This window comes from Poeciliopsis prolifica, unplaced genomic scaffold (genome assembly GCF_027474105.1).
Source record: "Poeciliopsis prolifica strain line A6 unplaced genomic scaffold, Auburn_PproV2 SCAFFOLD023, whole genome shotgun sequence".
Taxonomy (NCBI): domain Eukaryota; kingdom Metazoa; phylum Chordata; class Actinopteri; order Cyprinodontiformes; family Poeciliidae; genus Poeciliopsis; species Poeciliopsis prolifica.
Window position 1 is genome coordinate 6,932,078 of NW_026562398.1, and position 27,725 is coordinate 6,959,802.

Genomic DNA, 27,725 nt, shown 5'->3' on the forward strand with positions numbered 1-27,725 from the left:
ATATTAAATGATTAATGTTTGATCAGTTTCTCAGAACTATTTACAAAATACTTTTTTTTACTCAAGTAATTTCTTGGATGGCTACTTTTACTTGAGTAAAAATATGTTGAAGAACTTTTACTTAAATACAGTTTCTGGGTATTCTGCCCACCTCTAGGCCTCTTACATGATTACGAAGCAACAAAGAAGAAAATAAAATACGACATTGCCATGGCAAAGTAAGGAAAAACGAGGACAAGCTGGAAAACAAACAACATCTTGACTTGGTTGTTTTCACTGAATCTGTTTTACAGGACTTCTCCATTTTAATGTGCTGTGACGTTTTTTACTCCCAGATTGTTTAAATTGTGTCCAGATGTTTTTGATTTAGTCTCATCAGGCAATAACAAAATTTCCCTCATGAAAATGTTTTTATCTGATTTCATTCTGATCTTTTACTTGTTTTACTTTTGTATGTACAGATGCCCCGCCTGTGGGCGATGTGGGCAAATCAGACACCCTGGGGTCAACTGGCTCGGCCAGAAAAAGGGGCGGTGGGGCCAAGAAGGCCATGCAGGCCAACAAGTCTGCCCTGAGGGCCCCCAGAGCGCTCTGCTGCCTCACGTTGAGCAACCCAATCCGCATGGCAGCCCTGGCCTTGGTGGAGTGGAAATATCCTTTATTTCCTCCTGTGCATGTCTTTATTTGTGTCACATTTGGATGAATAATTCTTACCAATGTGTTTTTGGTGCAGAAGTATTTATGGCTTTTGGAAGTTTTGTAATTTATAGATTCTTTTTCAGTCTTTAACAAAGATTTGACCTTAACCCCTTTCTCCAAGCCTTTTGATATCTTCATCCTCTTAGCTATTTTTGCCAACTGTGTGGCCATGGGGGTCACAAAGCCATATCCAGATGATGATTCCAACCCCACCAACCACCAGCTGGTAAGTAAGACTGCAACTGACAATTATTTTAAAAGTCGCTTATGCTGTCAATTATTCTGACAATCCGATAAAAGTTGGCAAACTACAGATTTTTCAGTGAACCTCTTAAGCTTTTTAAAAATATATATATTAGAGATACATTAAATGATGCAAATAAACAGATAATTCAACCATTTTTAAACACAAAATAAATATTTCACTGCCTAAAATTTAATAATAGAGCATTCCTTTAGTGAACTGGATCAAGCTAAAACGTTGCCACTTAGAGAGTTTTGGGTAAAACATATTTACAGACAAAGGTGTTTTTATGTCAAATTTTATTATACAAACATAGTTTTACAGTTTTGGCTTAATTACTATTGTGAATAAGTTGGGGGGGTGGGGTTCAGCAAATAACCTTTTTTGAATCTGAATACTCCAGTTAATGATTAATCAATTGTTTTAGTTGACAATTATTTCAATAATACATGAATCGCTTCAGTGCTACTTATGAGTATCTTTTAATAATTTTTTGAGTTAAAACATTTTTTGCTACAGTTTCTTACAAAAGTATGGCATATTTTAAACACATTGATATTTGTTGGAATTTTATTTCATCAACCTTCTAACATAAATGTAATTTACTTTGGCAGAAGATAATTTCGGCAAAACATAAAGAAGTTTAAAGAGTATGAAAACTTTTACTGGCAACCAGATACTTTGGGAAAAAAAATTGCTCAAACGTAATGAAAGAGCATGTTTTGTTGGCTTCTATAGACAGAAAACATGAGAAATGATGAGAAATCATGACATTTTCACAAAACATGATGAGCCAATTTTCATTCTTACAGTAACTGACAATCTGATTGGTCTGTGATTGTAGCTAGCAGCTAGCAGGTGTAAAATTAAACATAGCTAAAACGCAGAACATTAATATTGATAACAAAGCATTGCAAAATAAAAGACTGAATATGATTAAATTTGTCTAAAATATGTCAAATGTTAATATATGTGAAGAGAACATGGAGCCGATCCTAATATGTACCATCGTTACCGAACGGCAAGAGTTCAGCAGGAGCAGCGAACTTCAACTTCTTCACTAAACAAAATAAATTCAAAGAATACATAAGCAAATTTTGACAGACTTCACATAAATAATAATGTTAAAACAAACAACAACTTCATAGAATTCAACGCAAAATACCCATAAAAATACGGAGAATAACCTAAAGGCGATTTTAAACATACAGCAAGATGGACTTTGTAATAGAAATGTTAAAAATCTGATTTTTAAGTTTGTGGAAAGCATAAAATGCAGCATTTTTCTGAAGAACAATGCAGTTTAACCAGGAAGTGTGTATTCACGTGGAGGTAATGGTGTTAGAGATGCAGCGTGACCTTCACTGGAGAAGCTTGTCAAAGGTCATGACTTACTTAAACTCCAACCATCTGCTTTGTCTCTGCTCCTCCCAGCTCAATGTCTATCCTTATAACTCTTTAACGGGAGTTTTTTCACTAAAAAACCTGGAATTAAATCTAAGTATTATTATTATCGAAGTACGATTGTTTCAGTCATCGATCATTCGATTATTTGCAACAAAATTGGAAAATTTGGCTAATTGTGTAAAAACCGCTTTTGTATTTTCACACAATATTAGAAATAAATAATAATCCAAATAAACAAACTATTGAATCCGTTTTTAAATAAGAACATTTATATTTATTGCCTAAAACGTAATAGCAGAATTTTTTTAGTGTATGCTTGAGCATTTGAAGCAAAGCATAATAAAAATGTTGGTTAACTTTTTTGGGGCTTTATGCGAGTATTTTTTTTATTTGTTTTTGCAGAATTTGAAAGTGGTGAATCTTATATATTTTTTGGTTAATCTGTGTCTTAATTATCACTGTGTGTTATTCTTTCAGCAAAAAGTCTTTGTTTTGAGTCTGGATCCTCCCATTAACAATTAATTGATTACTAAAATAAGTGATGATTATTTTCAATAACTGATTAATCACGATTTATCCGATTAATTGTTTGAGGCCTGTTCAAAATACAAGCTGGAAGTGCAGTTTGAGTGTTTTTAAAGCATCGCACACACATGCACATGTACATCCCAACAGCAGGATGAATGTTTGTAGATCCCTTTATTGGATTTCACAGATAAGTTAAGCTGACTGTATAAGATCTGTCACAGGGATTTATTATCTCTTACTCTTCTTTTATATGTATAAAGTTTTGGAGAGGGCTTTTCAAGCATTAAACTTGTTCTGTTATATTAAACTGCACCACTGCTGCAGGGTAACTGTGTCAGTTTGAGGTGAAGTCCAAGCGGCATTAATTAGAAGCATTAACCTGAAAGTTCACAGCAAAGCGAAGTTGGGACAGAGTGTTTGGCTGCAGGTTAGCAGGTTAGAAAACCATTCCAGCTCCAGCGTTAAGTGATCTTTTCTTGGCCAAATGAGGTTGTTTTACCACCAGGAACCAATCTTTTCTGAATGGTGGAGATTTTTAAAATTTTCTGTTTTTTCTCAGTGTGCCTTCTGAACTGTTAATTTTCTGCTAGTCGAAGCCAAAGTAGGAAGAAATGGTCATATTTAGTTTGTCCTTTGCAATTCAAATACATGAAACCATAGAAATGTTTGTCTCGTTTTGAGGGACTTGGTGCATCTCAATGAGAGCTGAGTAAATTTTCACCAAAAAACCACAGAAATTCTGAGATTCATTTCAGACATTTTGAGTTTAAAAATGTTCAATTTTCAGTTTCAAACGTTGAAAATGTTCAGCTTTGAAACTCTGAAATTTCCAAGTTTCTTTATCAAAAATTTGTGAGATTCAACTCAAAACTTCTGAGTTTTTTCAAGTCAGTGTTCAACTTTTCAAACTCAGAAATTTTCCAGTTTTTTCTAGAAATATTTTGACAATCAAATATAAAAAAAAAATTCTAGCAAAGTTTCAACTTTATCAGTTTGGAAATTTTGTAGTTTTTTCATAAAGATTTCTGAGATTAATCTAAAAATTTCAGATATTTTTATTGTAAGGTTTCAACTTTAGGAACTCAGAAATTTTCTGATTTTTTTCTGAAAATTTCTGACATTAATCAAAAAAACCTTCTGAGTTTTCTGTAGCAGATTTTTGACTTTTCAAGCTCAGAAATGTCCTTGTTTTTTCTATAAACTTTCTGAGATCATCCAAAAGGTTTCTGAGTATTTTGGCTGAAATCTACTCCTTTTTTTCTATCTGCAATGGTCAGAGAATGTATCCCATTCACCAACAACATGCTGGCTAATGTTAAAACAACAAAATACATGTGGGTTACCAAAGTGGTGATGCGTTTTCACTCTGATCCACCAAACTTGTGCTCTGACTTTAAGGAACAAGTAGAATACGTCTTCCTCGTCATCTTCACCATCGAGACCTTCACCAAGATCCTTGCCTACGGTTTAGTGATGCACCCCAGCGCCTACATACGCAGCGGTTGGAACCTGCTGGATTTTATCATCGTCATCGTCGGGTATCTCAAAATTTACCATTGGAAGCTATCACTCTGCAATAAAACCTACGGAGCAGCATTGATGCCGTCCTCTGTGCAGGTTGTTCAGTGTGATAGCGGAGGGAATGACGGACCATAAGCCTGGCGAGGCCCACCATGCTGCAGGAAAACCCGGAGGCCTGGATGTCAAAGCTCTCAGAGCCTTCAGGGTTCTGCGACCTCTTCGGCTTGTGTCCGGCGTGCCGAGTGCGTATATATTTGTTTTATATTTATAGATTTTCTCAGTTGGCTTTTGTTTCTGTTCATCGTTTAGTAACTGGAGCCTCAGAAAGTTGGAGGGAAGATGAGAAAAAAATTGCAAAGTTAAAAAAATGTATTGCATAAACTTATAAGTATTTTCTTTTTGAGTTTTGTAAAATATGATTGTTTTTCAATCACTACTACAGAGGTCAAGAGCAGGACAAGAAATGCCTGCTGTTGTTAATTTGTTGTGTGGAGATGATATAAAATTTGATCTGTGATGAAAATAAAATATCACACATTTACAGAGATAAATTATTCTTAATTATTAATGACATGAGCATGACCTTGTTAAAGTCCTGATAATGAAATACTCCACTACAGCCCTCACAGCTAACCAGAATCATAAGAAATGAGGTTAGTGGAATGAAAGTAATAATTATTGAATAGAGAATGAAAAACATTCTAAAAGTTGATATATTTAGTAGGTTTGGGAGCCCTGCATCCAGCTGAATGACCATTTTGTTCTGTCAGGCTTACAGATTGTGTTGAACTCCATCATGAAGGCCATGGTCCCACTGCTTCACATCGGCATGCTCGTCATGTTCGTCATCATAATCTACGCCATCATCGGCTTGGAGCTTTTCCTCGGCAGGATGCACAAGACGTGCTTTGACACCAGCACGGGTCGGTCCGCAGTCTGGGCTTCCCAGAACGTCCCTGATGTTCTGCTTTCATCCTCCTCCTCGTCCTCATGCTTCTCATCCTCCTCCTCCTCCTCATGCTCTTCTGTCTCATGCAGGCCTCATGGTGGAGGACGATCCGTCGCCGTGCGCTTTTGCGGGAGTCGGACGTTTATGTGTCACCAATGGCACTGAATGCAGAGGGAAGTGGGAGGGTCCGAATGGCGGCATCACAAACTTTGACAACATTTTCTTTGCCATGCTCACAGTTTTCCAGTGCATCACTATGGAGGGCTGGACAGATGTTCTCTACTGGGTAAAAGAAAAAAAAACACATTCATGCACAACTCCCACGCGTCAGGTCAATGGTTTTCATGTAGGTTGGTATGGAAGAAGATTAGTGTCACTGAGAAATAAAAGTCAGAATAATGATTCTAAGAACTCTAATTTTAGAAGATTAATGTCATGACTCTGTGATTAAAGCTATAATTTTGAGAAAAAAGTCTGAATTCTTTTTTTGTTTTTATTTTGTGGGCCTAATCCTCTTCCATAGGTTGCATCCTACGTAGTTATTTTTGCATAGTTTTGCACAAATACCAGTATTCCGAGGAAGAGAATTTATCCATTCTATTTTTACTAAAGTTTTGAGGGGTTTTTTTAACTAAAATTTAAAAAAAGAAATAAAATGGTAGTTCTCTAAACACACATGTAGATAATTATCAGAAATTATGCATTGTGGCAATAAAAGAGGACATAAATTTAGCGAGCATCAATGATTTTTTAAATAATAGTAATAATTGTTCAAAAGTTTTCATATGAACACTGCAAAACCACAAAAAAAGTATTTTTGGTCTGGTTTCTAGTGTGAATATTTTAATGCATTTGGAAGAAAATACAGAACTAATTTAAAAGCAACTTTTTAACAAGACAAATGAGTTTAATTTTACATGAATAATTCCTTAATATTGATGAAAACATATAACCAGAGAAAAATGTCTTGATGCAAGTAAAATAATCTAACAATGGAATTAGTTATTTTGTAATAATATTAATGAATCATTGGCCTAATACTAGCTCCTACATCTTGCTAAAAAATCACTTGTCTTATTTCTACTGTGCTAAGATATTAGTGATGTAAACTGCATAAAAAATACTTGGTAAAATATTGTGTTTTTGTAGAGAGATTATGTTGGTGAAATACACAGATAGTTTTATTTATGCATCTTTATGAGGGTTGCATGTTATATTTGTATCATAAATATGTTCTTTCTCTTTATTTCTGCACAGATGAACGATGCCATCGGCTTCGACATTCCCTGGGTCTACTTTGTTTCTTTAGTCATTTTCGGATCATTTTTCATCATCAACCTTGTATTGGGTGTGTTGAGCGGGTGGGTAGTTGCTGTCTCGCAGACTTCCACTTTTCTCTCAGTCTCACCCTTTCTGAACATGGATAAAGCTCTCGTTGCGTGTTGCGGTAAACTTTCAAGTGTTTGTCTTCTACAGCGAGTTCTCCAAAGAAAGAGAGAAGGCTGTTGCGCGTGGAGAGCTGCAGAAAGCTCAGGAGAGCAAGCAGATGGAGGAGGACATGATCGGATACATGGACTGGCTTATAGAAGCCGAGGATGTGGACGAAGAAGGAAACAAACGTTAGGCTGTTTAAAGTGTTTCTATGGAAGACAAATGATGCCACTAAAAAGAAAAAAAAATTCTGGAAAAGTGCAGGTTTACGAATCCTACGACAAGGAAGAGCCAGCAATATGATTATTTTCACACACTAACAATATAACTGACACAAACCTGGTGACTTGTTTTGATTTTGACATAGATTAACAAAAACTTTTAATTTTGAGATGAATTAAGAATTCTGAAGGAGTAATAGGCGTCAATTTAACGTCTATACAAAAAAAGTCAGAATTTTGATTAAAAAAAGATCATAATTTAGAGAAAAAATAGTCCGAATTCTGAAAAAAAGGTGATTGTTTTAAGAAAAAATTGAGAATTCTGAGGAAAAAGTCAAAATTCTGGAATCAAAGTCAGAATTTTATATTTTTTTGGTGGCCCTAATTGTCTTTTGTAGTTTTCCCACCAAACACTTTATTGAATTTCAGCATGCCTTAAAAAAAATTCTTACTTTTCTGAAGGCGCTGCAATTGCAAAGAAAAAGATGATGAAGAAGTTTGGTTGGTACAAACGCAGCGAGGATGGAGGAGGTAGGAAAGCCAGGCGTTTCTTTTCTCTTTATTTTATTTGCTTCTGCTACAGTTTGCAGACTGTTTTGTATGTTTAACAGAGTCGGACTCTGACGATGATATCGCTTATCTCGACGATGATAGTGGCTTCTGTGCTTCACTCATGTAAGGCAACAGAGGAGAGACAAATTTCAGTAATTAATCATTTAGTTATTGTGCTAAAGTGAATGTCATTTTCTCTTTTTTAAGGGCAAAGATGATGGCTAACAGCTTCTGGTGAGACATTCTTTTTTAGTGAAAACCTGAGTGCAGCACACGCATTCATTAAACGTCTTTGTTAGTTTTTGTCTTAATAATTAGCACAAACTGGAAAACATAGAAAAATAAAATCAGATTCAGTTCAGTGGTGTGTTTGACCCACTGTTTTAGAATCAAATACAAAAGAAAGCTTTTTAATTAAGTCATTTTAAAAAAAATAGTTATATTTAAAGTCGTTATGAATGTTTGATTCATATTATCTCTGTATAGATACTGAAATATTTAGCATTTTCTTTATGGAATGATTAGTGTTTTTATTTTTTGATCATTATAGCAACTCAGCCTCTGACGGCTAGCTAAGAAAAGTTGCGAGGGAACTATTTTTTGGTTAGTTAAAGGTGTTATGGTGCTAATCAGACAAAATGGGTGTCAAACGTTTGCACAAACGTATTCGAGTTGATTGACACCCATTTTGTCTGAATTGAAGAAGGTGGGGGGGCTGATTGACCTTTGATGACCTCTCGAAACATTTCTTTATATCTTCAAAATGACAGCGGCACAAAAAAAAAATTCTGCTGCACAAACGTAGCACAAACGTTTGACACCAATTTTGTGTGCTTTCATAAAAGTCAGGGGCTGGTTGACCTTTTGACCTTTTTATGAATATCTTTTTATGAATATCATCAAAGCAAAAGCAACACAAATGAACATTTCTGCAGCACAAACGTAGCATAAACGTTTGACACCAATTTTGCCTGATTTGAAGAATGTGGGGGGGCAATTCACTCGGGTCAGCAACCTGAGATCCCGCCACTTCGCCTCATAACTGCCACGAGTTTTTCAGATATTCAAAACAAAAAAAAACACCATCTGACATCATCGATGTCGACCGATGTGAAATGTTTACATTGTGGTATGTTTTTCAGCCATTTCGCCCGGCCGCGGTGTTAATACACGAGCTGCATTTGTCTTTCAGTGACCAGTTGTGCCAGCTGAACCACACGATGAGAAAAAACTGCCGCGTCGCAGTGAAGACCACAAACTTCTACTGGTTGGTGTTGCTGCTGGTGTTCCTCAACACGGTGGCCAGCGCCTCGGAGCATTACGGACAGCCGAAATGGCTCACGGAAATGCAGGGTGAGTAATAAGAAAGAAAAAAAACTTTACTTCCGCCAGATTCTTATGACTTATTGGAGTTTTTTTCAAGACAAACTTGAGACGACTTTGTTTCTAGAAAAAAACAATTTTTAGAAGAATAAACTCCCTTGATATAGATCATTTCACTTAAAAGGTTTCACTGTTTTAAGTGAAATAATCTACCAGTGGAATAATCTGCCATTTAATCAACAATAAGGAGTTATTGACTTAAGATGAGCTCTTATATTTTGCTATTTTATTTTAATACAAATAAATGCAGCACTTTTTCCTGCATTACAGCTGTAAGTCTTTACAGTTATATTTCTACCACGATACACGTGCTAAAACTGAAATATTTGCCAATATTTATTTATTTTTTTTGCAAACTAGCTGAAGTTCAGAGATTCAAATTTTTATTTAGGTCTGGGGTTTGACTAGACCATTCTTACCAAATATTATCATTTGTCAATCCCAATAAAACACATTGACATTTGTGGTTTGATCAATATTAAGGAATGATTTATTTAAAACAGGTTCCTATATCTTGCTGAAAAGTTATTTGTAAGTGAGTTTTGTCTTATTTCATGAAGGATGTTAAGACTAGAATCAGACCAGACACACCTGGTCAGATTTTGTGTTTTTGCAGTGAATGATTCATCTCCTCTGTTTCCTCAGAGCGAGCCAATAAGATCCTGCTGCTGCTCTTCACCTTGGAGATGCTGATGAAGATGTACGCCTTCGGTCTTCAGATCTACTTCATGGCCCTGTTCAACCGCTTCGACTGCTTCGTGGTGTGTGGCGGCATTCTCGAGACGCTGCTTGTAGAGATGGATGTCATCCCGCCCATCGGCATCTCCGTGCTGCGATGCATCCGGCTGCTCAGGATTTTCAAGATGACCCGGTAAGTAGCACCAGAAAGAACCAGACATTCAGACCAAACTTTGCTTCCTGCATGCATCCCATCCTCTTTTCTCCGTCTTCAGGCACTGGGCTGCTCTCTCTGATCTGGTCACCTCACTGCTCAACTCCATGAAAGCCATCTGCTCCCTTCTGCTGCTGCTCTTCCTCTTCCTCATCATCTTCGCCCTGCTGGGGATGCAGCTGTTTGGAGGGAAGTTCAACTTCGACGAGACTCAGATGAAGAGAAGCACGTTTGACTCCTTCCCTCAGGCTCTGTTGACATGCTTCCAGGTGATTTACATCTATCTGTCGGTCAAAGTTAGGAGAGTTATCAATTAATGAATTAACTGTATAGGTCAGCTAACGAGTTAATAAGTGACCATTTTCTTAAAACCTGAGTTTCCTTTTAAATCAAGAGGGATGATCATCTTTTCATAACACAAGTATTTTTAAAGCTATGTTTTTCTCACACTATTTCATATAAACTGTATAACTGACTGAATAAATACAAATTTTTGGTTTTCTGACATGAATAAACTGATTTCTATTTATACTAGACAATGTCTTCACATCTTCATTCTTTCAGAGGCTTTTCAAATCCTTCAGCAAGGGGTTTTGAAAACTCCCTCAAAGTTGTTTTATTTTAGTGTAAAATAATTGTATTATATGTTTTTACAGTAAAATATATCATAGAAAAATAGAAGATGAAAATAATAAAACGTGAAACATTTATAAAGAGATGTACGGTACGAAGCCCCATATGGGACTTTTCCGTTCCCTCGCAATAATGTACTGTACCGCAATTTGTTAAGCTTTTCTAACTTATTTAAAAAAAACATGAATCAACATCCCTACTCGAAGTTGTCCGTTTCGTCCGGTTGGGTTTCGATGTGTTCCTGCCTCTCTGTTGCAGATCCTCACCGGAGAGGACTGGAACGCCGTGATGTATGACGGCATCATGGCGTACGGCGGGCCGATCTTCCCCAACATGGTGGTTTGCATTTACTTCGTCATCCTCTTTGTCTGTGGCAACTGTATCCTTTTTCACTAAAACAACCTCGGATCCAAGTTCTGTGTGAACGTCGTCCCACGAAGAAACGAGCAAATCCAACTCCTTGACCCTGGGATCAGACATCCTGCTAAACGTCTTCTTGGCTATCGCTGTGGATAACTTGGCAAGCGGCGGTGGGAAGAAAGCAGTAGAGTACGCCGTAGTCATCATCAAACTCTTATAAAGCATTTATATTTTCCTGTGGTTGCGCTTTGATCACATCAAAACTGTTTAATCCGAGCCAAGCTGTGATGCTTTGTTTTTTATTCAGGGAGAAAAAGGAAGAAGAAGAGGACTGGGATGAGGATGAAGAGAAAGAGGATGAAGATGCAGGGGTAGCGCATGTTTGAGTTTTTCTATATGTTAACGTCAATGCAGGATGTTTGACAAAGCTGAAATGAAACTCAGGTAGGGCAAACCTACAGTATATAACAAACAGTATATAAGATGCAACTGTACTAATTACTTAATGTAAAACTAGAGAAAATCGGATCTGTGGCAGGCACTACATGCAGAGCTCCAGCATATTTGGTCAGCTGGTTTTACCACTGTACAATGACTGCTCCACCTCACCTGATCAAGAAAGCCTGATTTTTTTTACTTAATGTTGACTAATCTGCTGTTGTACAGCAGTAAAACCAGCTGACCAAACATGCTGGAGCTCTGCTTGGGTTGCTAGGTAACGGTGCAGTGCCTGTCGAAAGTGTGGAGGTTTTTGGAACAGCTCATTTTCCAGACACCAAAAAGCATTACCTGACTACCAAAACATCTCGGTGGGTTATTTTGAACACTTGGCTTGTTTATAGAAGCAGCTGAGACCCAAATGGATACAAATTGAATTTTGCACAATAAGTTCCTTATAGTGTTTAATATATTTATTCATGTTTTCACATTACAAATACAAAAATATACACATCACAACAAGGAAGAAGAATGAAAAAGAAACTACCAACAACCAGTAAATACTGTCGCCTGGCATGTAACTAATAAATTAAAACCATACAAACACCAATGTCAAGATTTATGAATCCTCCGCTCTGCCGAAACCTAATGGACCTGCTATTCCTGAATCTTTGTTGAGCGTTGGTTGAAAAAAGTCATAAAGGTTTTATAAAATCAATTTCCAGAGCTTTTCATCACATATCTGGTTTAATCCAGTTTCAAATGAAGTCCTTTGTCTGGCAGAGTTCAAACTGCAGTGACCTTTCCACCTCCAGTAGGTAAATCTAAACCCGCTGGAGTGACTCCAAAAATAAATGGGCTTGGCAAAATCTACACTCCAAACGCTCAGGTCCCCTTTAGTACTGTATTTACAGTAAAATAAAGATGGTGGCCTTTTGTTTCTTCAGAATGAAGAGGATGACTGGCAGGAAAACGAGGAGCTGCGAGCCATCGAGGGTCTGGAGGGTGAGTCTTTCTTCCCAGGAGAAACGTGAAGCATCAGCTGATTGAGAGACATCTTAAAGCAACTTGTCTTGTTTATTTTCTTCATTCTAGGCGTTGCTCCGCTAAAGCCCGAGTTCTCCGGCCCCAAAGAGAAGATTGTGCCGATTCCTGACGGAAGCTCCTTCTTCATTCTTGGGAAGAAAAACTGGTACCTGAAAAGAGTCCGTACCTGACAGGACCCTGAAACCAGTGCAGTGTGTGTGACTTCCCTCTCATTCGCTTCATTCTTCAGTTTGCGAGTTGCCTGCCACAACCTCATTCACCACCCCTACTTCACCAACTTCATCCTCATCTTCATCATCCTCAGCAGCATCTCGCTGGCTGCTGAGGATCCCATCAAATCCCACTCTTTCAGAAACATCGTAAGGCTCCCTCGGACCGGCTGCCACTTTAACGTCGGCGTCTAATCCTGTTTCCACTGCGACGCGACTGAAATCTGACTTGAGCTTCTGTCATCCTCAGGTGCTCGGATACGCCGATTACGTCTTCACTTCGGTTTTCACGGTGGAGATCGTCCTGAAGGTAACGGCTGACGGAATGAAAGTGGATAAATCGGAGCTTAAAAACCGAGAGAAGATTTTTTTTCCTAATCTCGTTTCTTTGCGGCTACCTTCTCGTCCAGATGACGGTTTACGGAGCTTTTCTTCACACCGGCTCTTTCTGCAGGAACGCCTTCAACCTCCTGGACCTGCTGGTCGTCAGTGTGTCGCTCACATCTTTCTTCTTACAGTGAGTAGATAGATGAGCGAGAGTCTGCAGATTATCCTCCAAGGCACAGGAACTGGGACAGAAACTCAAAGAAAAAGAAATAATGGTTCGGTTTGTTTAGTTTGTATGGAAGCCAATTTCTGTCACAAATTAAAAATAAAATAAAAGGCCAGCAGGAAGTCAGGATTTTGAGTTATAAAGTGAAAATTATGAGATTAAAAGATATCATTCATAATTATAAAGTCAAAGTTACTAGATTCAAAGTCATAATCTTGATTTTGAAAGTTATAATTTTCACACTCAGACATAATTAGAATTTGAAATTTGAAAGTCAAAATGATGATATTTCTTTCCAATTTTGAGATATTAAGTAATAATTTTGACTTTGTCATAATTTTGTATTTTAAAGTCATAATTATGAGGTACAAAGTCATGAATTTTTCTTTCAAAGTTATAATTTTAGATTTAAAGACATAATTATGAGATTTGAAGTCAGAATTTCGACTTTCAAAATTTTAATGATGGGATTTAAAATATGGAGCCATAATTTTGCTTTTTCAGGTCAATTATTAGATTTATGTTATAATTTTAAGTTTCAAAGTCATTATTAGAATTATAATAATAAATTATAAAGTCATAATTTTGATTAAATCACAATTTTGACTTTATGTTTCATAATTATGACTTCCTGTTGGGTTTTTAATTCTTTTTTCTTTCTTGGCAGAAATGGGCTTCCGTAGTTTTGAACATTTTTCTGCACCTTAGCAAGTGTCATCTGCCATTTGTTATGTTTTCATTAGCTGGACAGTTGTCTAAATTGTTTGTTTGGCTGCTTCCAGTTCGAGTGCGATCTCCGTGGTGAAAATCCTGCGAGTCCTCCGAGTGCTGAGGCCGCTTCGAGCCATCAACAGAGCCAAGGGGCTGAAGGTAAACGCCTCCGCTCCACTTCACTGCTCTCCAGTGGTTGTTCTTCTTCTTACAACTTCTAAAAATCAACATTCCACCTTATTGTTTTCATCAGAAATCAGGAGAAAGACAAATAATAAAAAATCCAAATTATGGGGCTATATTCAGGGAGACATTATGCAGAAAAAGTGACACAAATTTAAACATTAGACAGAAGTTAGGCACAAACGATTATATGCAGGGTTTCCCCCAGAAAACCTTTTAAATTGATGTTTTAAATTTAAATTTTGAATTTTAAATAAAATAAAAAAAATCAAAATTATTCAATTTTAAAATTGATTTGAATAAGTTTTGTTATTGATTAAAACGGCTTGTGGTCTTGGCAGAACGTGGTGCAGTGTGTCTTCGTGGCGATTCGCACCATCGGCAACATCTTGATCGTCACCACTCTGCTTCAGTTCATGTTTGCTTGCATCGGAGTGCAGCTCTTCAAGGTTCCCTCACCCTCGCCAGCCCTTTCGCCTTATATACGGAAAGTTTCCGGAGACGGCTCCTGGTGGGTAAAACTCTCTGGTTTGGATGTTTTCAGGGCCGGTTCTACAGCTGCACAGACGAAGCCAAACACACTCCAGACGAGTGCAAGTCAGTTTCATTTGCTCTCACAGCTTAAAACACAGACTTGTTTCCTGAAGTTAGATTAATTTTACTGCAAAGTTGTGTTTGTGTGACTCCAGAGGAACCTTTGTGGTGTATAAAGACGGGGACATGAACCACCCTATGGTCAGAGAGAGGATCTGGGAAAACAGCGACTTTAACTTCGACAATGTGCTGATGGGAATGCTGGCTTTGTTCACCGTGTCGACGTTTGAAGGCTGGCCTCAGTGAGTTTTCCGTTTGTTCTCCTAGTTCAACGTAAAACAGTTATTATTCTTGCTATTCAGGTGTCAAAGTTACTCAATGTTTTTTTTTATTATTTAAACAAGATTCATTTTTCAATGTGTACTTCAACTTCTAATTATTAATAAATTCATTTTTTCTATGGTTTGGTATATCAAGACCAAAAAAAACTCCCACACACTCATTCTCCATTAAAGTAGGAAAGAGAAGCAAACATTCAAAACAGACTAACCGCCCATCTAAACTTGTACACATGATGTGCAGTCAGAGCTTTAATTAAACCATTTAAAACAACTAAAGGTGGAATAAATAATGCTGGATGAGGAACCAGGTTTCATTGCCACTATGCACAAATAAAATGACGATACTAGAGCCGGCCAGAGGAAAAGCAAAGTAGGCCTGCTGTGAGAAGAATAGATTTGCAAATGCATAACAACAATTCATAATTTAAAAGTTACATTAATTGAGTTGGTACCACTGTTTGCTTTATTTTCTGAACATTTTATTAATTCAAAACAACATTTTACCAGGTATTTTTGGTCTAGTTTCTAGTGAAAATATCTTAGTATATTTAAATAAGACAACACTAACTTAAAAGACACTTTTCAGCAATAAATAGGAGCTTATTCTAAGTCAATATTTCCTTAATGTTGATCTTTAAAAAGTTCTAGTTCCATTGGCAGATTATTTCATTATAAATGAAATAATCTTCCAAAAGAAAAAGTACTCTTTTTGGGTCAATTTTAAGGAAAAATAAGCTCCTGTTTACTGCTGAACAGTTTGTTTTGTTGTGGCAGTAAAACCTGGACCTTATAAATTAATCTTGGCGAGATTAATTTATTTTTGCAGGGTAGAAACCAGATTGTCATGTTTTGTGTCTTCTTTCTCTGTGAAGGCTCCTGTACCGGGCCGTGGACGCCAACGCCATAAACCGAGGCCCAATTTACAACTACAGAGTGGAGATCTCCATCTTCTTCATCATCTACATCATCATCATCGCTTTCTTCATGATGAACATATTCGTGGGTTTTGTCATCATCACTTTTCGAGAGCAAGGAGAGGCCGAGTTCAAAAACTGCGAACTCAACAAGAATCAAGTCAGCCATTTTTTTCAAAGATATTTGAGTTCTTTTAATTTCAGACGAAGTAAATTGATTTTATTTTTGTTTAATTGATCCAAACTGAACCGTTTTTCTCTCTGTTTCGCCCGACGCAGAGGCAGTGTGTGTACTACGCCCTGAAAGCTCAGCCAATAAAGATTTACATCCCTAAAAACCCGTCGCAGCTGAAGTTCTGGAAGATCATCAACTCCAGCCAGTTTGAATACGTCATGTTTGTGCTGATTCTGGGAAACACTCTCACTCTGGCGATTCAGGTACCGTTTTTCTGTTTGTTTCATTTATTTCAAACAGATTTTCAAAACCAACGAAACAAGCCATCAGTAGGCAAGGTAACTTTATTTTTATAGCACATTTCATATGGGGGAATTTTCCTGCCATAATCCAAGACAGAATTTAACAAGTTGCGCTAACAATTGGGAGTTTATTGCAGATTTTTCTCAGAAATTAACAAAAACTTTCTTGCTTGTACTAAACAGCTGCCTCAGCTTTAACTGATGTCAGATTATAGTCCAACATGTGTAATTAAAAAGCCACATTTACCATCATAAATAAACGCAAATATTTCCAAACACTTTGATTTCGATATCAAAAAAATCACAAAATCTTTGAGGGACTGCAAAGCTGTTTTAATAATATTTAATTTTAAGAATTCATTGATATTTTAACAGTTTGTGAACAGGGGTTATCAATATATTTTGGCACAACCGGCCCTTTAAGAGGATTCAGGGTCTTGATTTGACCCAAAACGAAAATGAGTTGGACACCCTGGCACAGACAAAATGGTTACAAACTGACTCATAACATGACGAGAAAATCTTTGGAATAATAATAATAATAGTAACAACCGGACATTTCTCTCCTGAATCTGTCAGAAAATCCTGAAAATAATTTTACGTTGGTGTTTTTGTTTATTTTTTTAGCATTATGAGCAGTCGAAGTTGTTCACCTCCGTCATGGACATCCTCAACATGATCTTCACCGTGGTTTTCACCATAGAGATGATCATCAAGCTGATGGCTCTCCGAGCTCATGTGAGTTTTCCCGCCGACCGCCGAGTTTCCTGGGGATGACTCTTTGACGTCACGTTTCTGTTCGCTTGTTTTTATCTGCTAGCATTACTTCATCGACCCCTGGAATTCGTTTGACGCTCTGATTGTTGTCGGCAGCGTCTTGGACATCGCAGTGTCTGAATTTAGCGTAAGGAAATATTACTCACTTTTACCTTTGGAAGAAGTACTTGGAAAAGTTTGTAGAATGTGTTAATTATGCTTTCTGACACTTTTTCCTTCCACTCAACTTTCCGTCAATACACAGTTCACTGCTTTGTTATTATATTTATATATAATATTTTAACAATGGAGGATACAAAAACAATTAGGAATTGCTTAAAAATAGAAATAGTTCAATGTATTTTTAACTGTTTCTTTCTCTGTTGCTTAACTGATGATCCAGGGAGGAGGCGGCCATGGAGAGGTGACTATTGGATCGAGATGTTTTGCCCGTTTCTGTCTTTTTAAACGGTTTATATTCACCCTAACAGTTTTGTTTTTCCAGGGTGGCGGAAAAGGAGAAAGCGGAAAAGTGTCCATCACGTTCTTCCGCTTGTTCCGAGTGTTGAGGTTGGTGAAGCTGCTCAGCAAAGGAGAAGGCATCCGAACTCTTCTCTGGACTTTTGTCAAATCCCTGCAGGTCAGTGAGTCGTCTCTGTCACAAATATGGTCTTATTTCCCTTTTGTACTCCATACAAAGAAAGAAAAACAGCTGTGGTTGCTGTTGTTTTGCTGTTAGTATTTATATGGTCAAATTTTGCCGGCATTTCACCGTGAATCAGAGCCGATTTTTGTTTTTTTCCGTCTTTCCAGGCCTTGCCTTACGTCGGCCTCCTCATCGCCATGATCTTCTTCATCTACGCTGTGATCGGCATGCAGGTGAGTCTCTGGAAAAGGTTGAAACGCTGCTTTTCCTGACTGACGGTTTCTCTGCCATTTGTCCTCCCAGATGTTTGGGAAAGTCGCCATCGATGACAACACGGACATCAACAGAAACTGCAACTTCCAGACGTTCTTCATGGCGGTTCTGGTTCTTTTTAGGTAAGACGTTTTAACCCGCTTGTTCCAACAGCGGTTCAGTTTTTTTCCATCTCACACCAACGCTTTATTTTGTATTGATCCATTACATAAAATCCCAGTTGTTTGTTGTGGCATAGCAAAGGAGCATGGAAACCGTTCCCAGGTTGAACTAAAACTGCTTCCCGTTTTGCAGGTGTGCCACCGGAGAGCAGTGGCAGCAGATCATGCTGGGCGCGCTGCCGGGCCGGCGCTGCGACCCGGAGGCCGACGTCGAGCCCGGCGAAGAGTACACCTGCGGGAGTAACCTGGCCTACCTTTACTTCATCAGCTTCTTCATGCTCTGCGCTTACCTGGTGAGCGAAGGCTGATCTGACGTTTTACTTTTCTTCTCGCTTTGCTCAGATAGTCTTCAGATTACGAGCTCTAAATTTAGCTGCAATTAATTCAAACCCTGTGATTCGACTGCCAGGTCAGGCGGAATCAGACGTTGGATGAAAATAGGGACGGCAGCATTTCAGCAGCAGCACACTGACAGTCTTATTTATCCACAGATGGGTGGTGATGCACGCCCGCATCACAAAGGTTTAATGGGCTGCACATATTTGGGTGCAGGAGCTAATATGCTCCCTGTGCTATTTTAAGAAGCCAGCTCGGTCGAGTGAAGGTGAATCTGAGCCGTCAGAACAAAACCCAGCGGCTCAAACATCAGCTGCAGATCAAAAGAAATGGAAAGTAAATGTTTTATGCTTGGGCTTTCATGTCATCGGTTATATGATTTTCATACCGTGAACATGTTAGGATAGAACAGTGGGCTACACAAAACATGTTCATAAAATTTTTGTGCGCAAGGTCATGCTTAGAAAATTAGATTTTAGTTCAATCAGTTCAGAATGGGACGTTTTAATTCTGTAGTCACTTTAAATCCAAATAAGCTACTGCTGTTCAACTCAACGTTTACACTGTCACATGAAATTGGCTGGAAACAGATGTCCCATTATACAACTGTGCATCTTTGAAAAGCATTAATAGAGCCTCCTGCACAACCAACAACATTTTCTTGCTTTTTTGTAAACGTAAACTCTTTGTTTATATGTGAAAGATAGTTTGATTTTAAGTCAATTGTTTTGTCGGGTTTTGGATGCCGTGCAGCTGGAAGGACCTTTACTCTTTCTTTCACTTGGTTGTTTTTTCTGTGTGGCTCTGTGACGGACTGTGGACCCGTCCAGAACCCTGGACCACCTGACTCCCTTATGCATCCAGTCGATCTGCTAGTAGCGTGGCTATTTCTGAGCTAGCTAATAGTGGAGGTGTTTCTATACCTTTTTGAGCCTTTGTTTGTAATGTTATTGCTGCATGAGTCACAGAAAATACTAAATGCACTCAAACTTGTGAATCTAATTCTTGTTTTTAACACACATGTTCCTGAAAACCTCTAATTCCTGGTTTTACACTGCAAAAACACAAAATTGTACTGTACTTTAAAATATTTCTGTGCAGTTTCTACTGCAAATACACTTGAAATAAGACAAAACTTACTTATAAAATTATTTTCAACAAGATTTAGAGGCTTGTTTTGAGTAAATAATTTCTAAATATTGGTCAAAAAGTATTAGTTCAACTAGTATAGCGTGGAAAAAATATCTTGCTATAAATGAAATAATCTACCTGTAGAACGAGTAATTTTTTATGAATATTAAGGAATTATTCACTTATAACAAGCAACCAGATCTTGTTGAAAAATTACTTTTATGTTAGTTTTGTTTCAAGTGTCCTAAGATATTTGCTAAAAAACTAAACAAAAATATTGCAATATTTGTTTTTTTACGATAGCACATATCTGCACATATTTAAACAGCATACTATTGCGTCATATTTCATTTGTTGTAATATATCTAACGAATCATTTTGTTGCATATATAAATACCCTTTCCACTCCTCTTTTCTCTCAGATCATCAACTTGTTCATTGCTGTCATCATGGACAACTTTGAGTATCTGACCAGAGACTGGACGGTTCTGGGGACTCACCACCTGGACGAGTTCAAGCGAGTTTGGTCCGACTACGACCCAGAAGCCACGTGCGTCTCATTATCTGAATCCAGCTCGGTCTTCTTCACCGTTTCCAAGACGAACTTCTCTGTCTCACCCGTTTCCTGTTTGCATGTGGCAGAGGTCGCATCAAGCACATCGATGTGGTCACTATGTTACGCAGGATTCAGCCTCCCCTCGGCTTCGGAAAGCTCTGCCCTCATCGCGTTGCTTGCAAAGTAAGGGCGAACACATGCAGAGCTGCAAAACCGCAAAGTGTTACTCAGTATTTTTCTGTATGTTTCGACATATCAATCCACTAAACTAACATTCAGGTTTATTTAGGAGCTTCTATTAAATCAATAACTCCTCCACATTGATTAAAAAAAGTACTAGTTCATTTATAATGACATTTTCCCACATTAGAAATAATCTGCCAATATTTATCAATATTGAGGAATTATTGACTTAAAATAAGCTCCTATATAATGCTGAAAATAAAATTTTTAGTTCTGTCCTGTTCCACATGTACAAAGTTATTTTCACTAGAAACTGGTCCAAAAATACAATTAAATGAACAAAATGTTCAGAAAGGAACTACAGGACACAAATATGTGATTCAGTTCATATTTTTAAAATTGTTTAATGTATAATGGTTCATTTTATGCTAAAATAAGATATTTAGCAAAAGTGGAAACATTAAATGTTTGCAGTGACTGATGGGTAGAAATAAATGAGCAGATTTCATATTTCCTGCTTCCTTGTTTCTTCTCAGAGATTGGTGGCCATGAACGTTCCCCTGCACCCTGATGGGACCGTGACCTTCAACGCCACTCTGTTCGCCCTCGTCCGAACTTCCCTGAAGATCAAAACTGAAGGTCGCCAGGATTCCCGCTCACGGAGCCGCGTGAGGAAACGACGCCTTTCCTTTAATAAATCTGTGTTTGGACTCCACCAGGTGCCGTTGATCAGCAGAACGAGGAGCTGAAGATTATCATCAAGAAGCTGTGGAAACGCACCAAACCTAAACTCATCGATGAAATCATTCCGCCCCCTAGAGGCAAGTCACGGAACTGCCAAACGCCAATCTTAGAAATATGTAGGATGAGGACCACTGACAAAAAAACAAAACAAAAAAAATGTATGGCTTTAGAATTAGAATGCTATTAATTAATATCAAAATGATCACTTTTCTCAAGATTTTGACTATTTCTCAGAATTATTAATTTATGTCAGAATTCTTATTTTTTTCCACAAAATTCTGACTTAAAAAGAAAATGTGACTTTTTCTCAGATTTTTGACTTGATCCCAGAATTTGGATTTTCTCAGAATTTTGGATTTTTCTCAGAATACTAACTTAATATCAGAATTTTGATTTTCTCAGAATTTTTGATTTTTCTCAGAATACTGACTTAATATCAGAATTTTGAATTTATTTATTTGGATTTTGGATAAATTGACAGAATTAAAATTCTGATTAAAAAAAGTCAGCTTTTTGGTAGCCCTAATCCTCTTCTGTACAGAATGATAATTAAGGAATTTCTAAATTATCCAGCGTAAGGAAACATTACGTTCCACTGTTTATCCAAGAGTTTTCATATTTGTCATGTCTGTTTGCGTTCGTCAGGCGATGAGGTGACTTGTGGAAAGGTTTATGCCAGTTTCCTGATCCAAGATTACTTCAAAAAGTACAGAAAGAGGAAAGAGAGGGAAAGAAAATCCAAGAAGAAGGACAAGGCTGCTGCTCTGCAGGTACAATCTAAGATCTGATTTAAATCCTTTCTAAATTATATGAAAATGCAAACAAAAACATCTTGGAATCTCTTTTTATGTGAAGTTTGTGAAAAGGATTATTTTCTCATTTACATCTGGCTCCACATCTAAATGTAACTCTTTACAAATTAAAATAAGAAAAATAGATTATATATCACTTATAATCATATTAAAGGAATTTGCAGAAGCAGAGCTGTACTTATATTGTTTCTTTATTGTATAAATAAACTCAAATAACTGTTTTTATTATTCGTTTACTTTTTTTATTATTTAAATTTCTAAAAGTGTGTATGACAGATGTTAAAATATTTGCCACATTTGAAAAAAAAACCCCAAAACGTTATGCTTTAAACGTTATGAGTGCAAAACCACCCCTCACCGGTAGGGGGGGCTAAAGCCACGTTAAATGTATGTTTTTCCATTAGATTTGCATTCAGCCTTACTGCTGTTCTAAATAATGCAGTATGTAATAAGTAAAAACTTCTGGAAGCTAATTGAAGACACTTATATATAAACTATAAAATATATAAACTATAAAATTCACCTTAAATACAGGCTAGATCTTGTTTTTTCTAAAAAAAAATAGAGATGAAGTTATAATTTAATTCTTTTTTTATTATTTATTATTCTTTATTATTATTATTATTATTATTATTATTATTATTATTATTATTATTTACGCTTAAAAATTTACTTTCTATTAACATAATCTTTTGGAGATCTAGTTGACATGAAGCGCCCCAAACACTATCATGATTTATTAGAAGTGGATAAATCAGTTATAATATAATCTAAACCAACGGGAAAAATTAACAACATAAACTTTAAACAACATGGTTATCGATTTTAACGTCTTTCTACATACATAAGTTGTTTCCAAGTTAGTTTCTCTTCAATAGTAGCTGCCTTTTCATTGAGAAAATGTAGATATTTGCACTAAAACCTAGACCAAAGAGTTTGTGTTTTTGCAGTGTACTGGCAGAAAATGTGAAGAAAAGCAGGACAGGAAGTTGTAGGATGGTGATGATGGTGCAGCATGTTTTTTAATATCTTATTGCATGTTCAAACTTATTCAGGTGTGATTTTATTGTGAATTTCTTTTTTGACGTTAGTGAAATAAGGTTTTACACACATTTGTGTGTAAAACTGCAGCTGATAAATCCTGAAAATCTGGTACATTGTCTAATTAATGTATAATTTTTCATCTCCTTTATTAAAGTTTTTTGTTTTAATACTAAAAATCATGAAATTATAGATTTCACAGCATGCATTTTGTGTGCATTTGCTGTAAAATTTATTTATTGTTTTAGCAAGGGCTGCGGACGCTGCAGGATTTGGCTCCAGAGATGCGTCTGGCGATGGCCTGTGACCTCGAGGAAGAGGAGGCCACCGAGGGCGAGATGACGGGCGACGAGATCTTCGACAGCGAGCCGGGGACGTCGGCGAACCCCACGCCCGCCAGCACTCCGATGCCGCCTCTGGACATGCTGGTGGAGCAGACGGCGGTGATCATGGAGCCCACGCCCCAACGGGTCGCCAACGGGGGCGTGATCACCACGCAGGTGGAGGCCGTGCCGGAACACCTGAGGCCGGGATCGGAGCTGGCCGGACTGAGGGTCGTTACGGAGCAGCCCGCAAGGTCCGAACCGCTTCCCATCAGGTACTGACTCCATCGAAAACAGTTACAGTTACTCACTTACTCACTTGTTTGAGTTACTTTTTGGGGAAATTGTACATTTAGAAGCATTTTACGTCGCTTTTATTTAAGTAATTTTATTATAAAGTATTTCTACTCCTACTTAAAATTTATAGATTCTCTGAAAACAAACATGTTTTAACCAAAAATCCAGCAGACAGAGACACACCTGCAGTTTCTGTTGTTATTCTCATTTTAATCTTTGAAAATTCAACATAACTTTACATTTCGGTCCGTCTGATGCTACTGCAAGCCACCAGTGGCTTCACTGTGGTTTTTTGCTAAAAAAATTTAAAAGTTGAAAATAATTCTTGGAAGTAAAACATCAACAACAAAGAAAATTCAGCAGTGAATGAAATAAAACGAGTCTGTAGGTTGTGTAGCTGTAGGTCATATTAATCATATTGTTGTGTTTTCGTTCTTTCTTCTCCATCAGCGAATCGCCTCTTCCTCCACCTCCACCTCCACCGGAGATGTCGGGAAGCGAAGACTTTCTCCTCAACGATGCACTCGTTCCAGCTCAAAGTGAAGCGGCGGAGCAGTTTTACAGCAGTGAGGCGTACATGGCAAGCGTACCGTCAGCAGATGGGTACGAAATAGAGGTTATATATTTAAGACCTTCTATGTGTCTGGAAAATGACCAGTTAAGTTAAGTCACTGTGCTGTTACCTAGCAACCCCACCCGAGTGCAAGCCCGATACCAAGCAACCGAGTGGAGGTCCAGCACATTTGGTCAGCTGGTTTATTGTTGTACAATTTCTGCTGAAAAAGACAAGTGTTTAGTTGTTGACTAAGCATTCAGAAATACTTCCTTGCTGGTTGTGGAGGAGGCTCCACTTCTGCTTTTCAAAGATGTATGGTATGCAGCCGTTTTTGTGTGGGAGTGTAAACATTGATTTGGGGGTGTGGCTAGCAGCAGCTTATTTGGATTTAAAGCGACAGGACGCCCTAAAACAACTCATTCTGAAAAGAGCTCACAGTAGGGTGAATTAGCAAGACTGAAATTTGACTATCTAAGATTGATTTTGTGCAAAATATGCAACGAACATGTTTCATGTAGTCTATGAAACTGCCTTAATCTGTCCAAAGAGGCATCACAGGTCAACTTTAAACAAAAAATCTTTATTCTTGCAGGTTTGAGTATCAAGAGGCAGTTTCTCCTGTACCAACCGAAACAGGAGACAACGGCCAGAGTTTGGACGTAGCCAACAGCATAGGAGAAATTCCCTATGAAGGTCACGACCCCAGCGGCTTCATCAGCAATGCATACAGTGAAAACAACACGAATGGAGGCAGCGCCGCCATCAGCCCCGCTCCCTACGACCCAAACGGATACAACAGCAATGGATACACCGGCTACAACGAGAATGGAAGAACTGTGAGCGGCTTCAATGAAAATGGCAGCACCATCAGTGGCTACAATGGGAACACTGGTTACAATGGGAACACTAGCTACACCGACAATGGCTACAATGGGAGCACTGGTTATAATGGGAACGGCTACAACGGAAATGAGAATAGTGGAGCCCAGTTTGTGAGGAGGCGATTACTTCCTGCCATTCCAAAAGGTCAAGAACAAACTTTATTTATTAGAACTAGTGTTATTAACATGTTTAATGTAACTAGCTTAGCTTAGCTATGCTTGGTTTTATTTAGTGTAATTTAGCTTAGTTTTGTTTAGTTTATTATAGTTTAATTTAGCTTAGTTTAGTTTAGCTTGGTTCAGCTGAATTTAAATAATCCTTTTTCATGTCTTATATTTTACACATTATTCTTTATTTAAAGAAAAATTGCATCCCTTGCTATTTTGTTTCATTTAACTTAATAAAATGTTTGTCGTCTTATTTTGAAAAAACTAAAGAAATAAAGAAAAAAAAAGTAAAATCGAGAACAATTTAGAGATGGAGCCGGTTTTACTAACAATAACAGTTACTAAAGCTGGAGACGTTTATTCTTTGTCTTTGCTGCAGGTCGGAAGCCTGCGTTTAACTTCCAGTGTCTGAAGCCTCAGAGCAGCGCTGACGACCTGCCCGTCCCTGGAAACTACCGTGGAAACACGTCTCCATCCAGATCCCGCCTGCAGGTGAGAGTCACCAAAAACAGACCACATGCTCTCGTCTTCCTCCAGGGAGTTCTTCACCGACTGCTGCTTTCTGTCAAAACCAGCAGAACCTGGACTCCCGGCCCAGCAGCGTGTCCTCCATGTCGTCCGCCTCCTGGGCCAACACGGCAGCAGCCGGAGCCACCCCGCTTCCAGGAATGATCGCCCCCGGTGCGCGTCGCGGGAAGCTCATCTACACGCCCATGATCCTGGTGGACGAAGAAAGCGGCTCCAGTCAGCCGCTCTGGTGCGACGGCTCTGCCAGTCTCCCTGCAGGGAAACGACCGGGCTGGTACCCGGGTCAGACCAGAACCTTCACCAGCGTCAGGATGCCGCCTTCGGCCAACCAGGGCATCATAGATAAAGGCAGCGCAGACAGTCTGGTCGAATCGGTACGTTTTACTTACAAAGTGCTGTAGATGTTTTTTTTATTCATCACATTCACTTAACTTTCACAAATATCACTGCTGTGGAGCTGGTTCTGATTCTCAGAAAGCCACAATTAGTCGCTTTAATTGAATCGTTTGCCTAGAAAGTCCTGCTCATTTTGGGAAGGTATGAACACACAGTCGAGTATTTATTTTTTAGCTTACTTACTCCTGAAAATGTCGTATTCTATTCTCAGATTCAAAAATTAATGAGAAGTTTCTTCAAAAGCAAGAAAATAAAAGTTCTATTAATCTAGTTCATTCAAAGAATTAATGCTCTTTGGTTTTTTGTTTTTTTTTTGCATTTTTTAAATTGCATTCAAGAATTTTTTTTTAACCTTAATTAAACTGATGCATCCCTTTACTGAATCGTTCTGTAGTTTTTAACTTGCAAGACCAAAGTAATCAATCATAGATCACCAGATCTGCAATCACAGACTCCTACTTGCAATATAATTTTGCCTCCTGCTTTTTTATTTATTTGTTTAACTTTTTTATTTATCTGAAATAGTTCTATGATCACTACATGAGCAACATATTAATCCCTCCGACTCTCACAACAACAGATCTTGATCTCCGAGGGCCTCGGCATGTACGCCCGGGATCCAAAATTCGTGAGCTTTGCCAAGCGGGAGATCGCCGAAGCGTGTCACATGAGCCTGGACGAAATGGAGAGCGCGGCGGCCGACCTGATCGCGCGGGGAGCCAGTCATCTGTCCCGGTTCGAGGACGAACTGGCCGACGAAATGAACTGCGTGATTTCTTACTGAGATCAGCAACGCCAAAAACAAAAAGTAAACCAGCAAGAACATGAAGTCTTGAGCCAATATTTTATAAGTGTTTATATGTCAGTTATTTAAAGCGAATATGGTGTTTTTTGTAGTTTTTAAACATCATGTTTGGTATAAAATACTTTTGTTTGTGAATGCCAAAACATGCACACAGATGAGGCTCAGGAAGTTTCTATATTCACACAACAGTGCAACATCAAGTATAAACTTTTGCTTTTAAGTCATCATAACACAGGATGTTTTTTAAAATCATCTTTAAATTCAGTTTTAGAGAAACTACATTAAATTAAACTGAATATCCTCTAAGATGCAGCATTGAAACTTCTCTTTAAAAAAGTCTGTGGTGTATTTCTGGATTATTGTGAGCGTTCATCCGGGTCGCTTTACATTCTGAGCAAATAAAATATGTTTTCTCAAACAACTTGTCATTCATTTATTTATTGCCTTTATTTATTGGACTAGTGTGAGGATTTCTTCTGCCTGTTAGGAGGAATAGTGAAATACACCCAGTGAATTATGCAATCAGTGATTAATAGACTGGCAGATGGACGACAGCTGGGTTTCACTTCCCCCTTCAAAGAGATGAAGCATGCCAAACAATAGGCTGCATGTGTCCGCAGCAGAATATTGTTGCTGCATTTTACATCTCTGTCATTTTCTTATAATTTGCAAGATGGAAATACCCACGAAAAAGCAAGAACTGTAAATAAGATGACGATTTTCTGGTCATGTAAACGACTCAAAGGGCCACACTACACAAGATAGAAATTATTTATATGTTTTGATTTGCTTTTCTTGTGATGCCACACATGAAAGGAGTGATTTTCTTCAGATAAATCCTCGCCTGTGTCACTCAGACCCAATCAGAGGCTTGTAAAGTCATGACGTCATCACCGAGGCTTTAC

The 27,725-nt window shown here is 37.9% G+C and overlaps 1 protein-coding gene across 1 annotated transcript; it reads left to right on the top strand.

The window, feature by feature from the left end:
- The first annotated feature begins 823 nt into the window (after window positions 1-823).
- On the top strand, window positions 824-27,230 carry cacna1fa (calcium channel, voltage-dependent, L type, alpha 1F subunit a). Its single transcript, XM_055045831.1, has 45 exons — window positions 824-925; window positions 4,277-4,416; window positions 4,496-4,641; window positions 5,170-5,322; window positions 5,438-5,634; window positions 6,606-6,709; window positions 6,825-6,967; window positions 7,463-7,531; window positions 7,612-7,675; window positions 7,760-7,786; window positions 8,745-8,905; window positions 9,581-9,806; window positions 9,889-10,096; window positions 10,719-10,839; window positions 10,937-11,009; window positions 11,128-11,191; window positions 12,206-12,263; window positions 12,354-12,450; window positions 12,535-12,664; window positions 12,765-12,824; window positions 12,925-13,031; window positions 13,850-13,937; window positions 14,303-14,410; window positions 14,506-14,558; window positions 14,651-14,797; window positions 15,709-15,910; window positions 16,030-16,188; window positions 16,855-16,965; window positions 17,048-17,131; window positions 17,387-17,407; window positions 17,489-17,623; window positions 17,797-17,862; window positions 17,933-18,024; window positions 18,197-18,356; window positions 19,953-20,080; window positions 20,173-20,269; window positions 20,806-20,908; window positions 20,989-21,090; window positions 21,659-21,783; window positions 23,115-23,464; window positions 23,937-24,089; window positions 24,635-25,068; window positions 25,471-25,583; window positions 25,670-25,993; window positions 26,596-27,230. The coding sequence occupies exons 1-45, from the start codon at window positions 869-871 to the stop codon at window positions 26,797-26,799; spliced, it is 5,964 nt and encodes a 1,987-aa protein (XP_054901806.1). The 5' UTR covers window positions 824-868; the 3' UTR covers window positions 26,800-27,230.
- The last annotated feature ends 495 nt before the right edge of the window (window positions 27,231-27,725 follow it).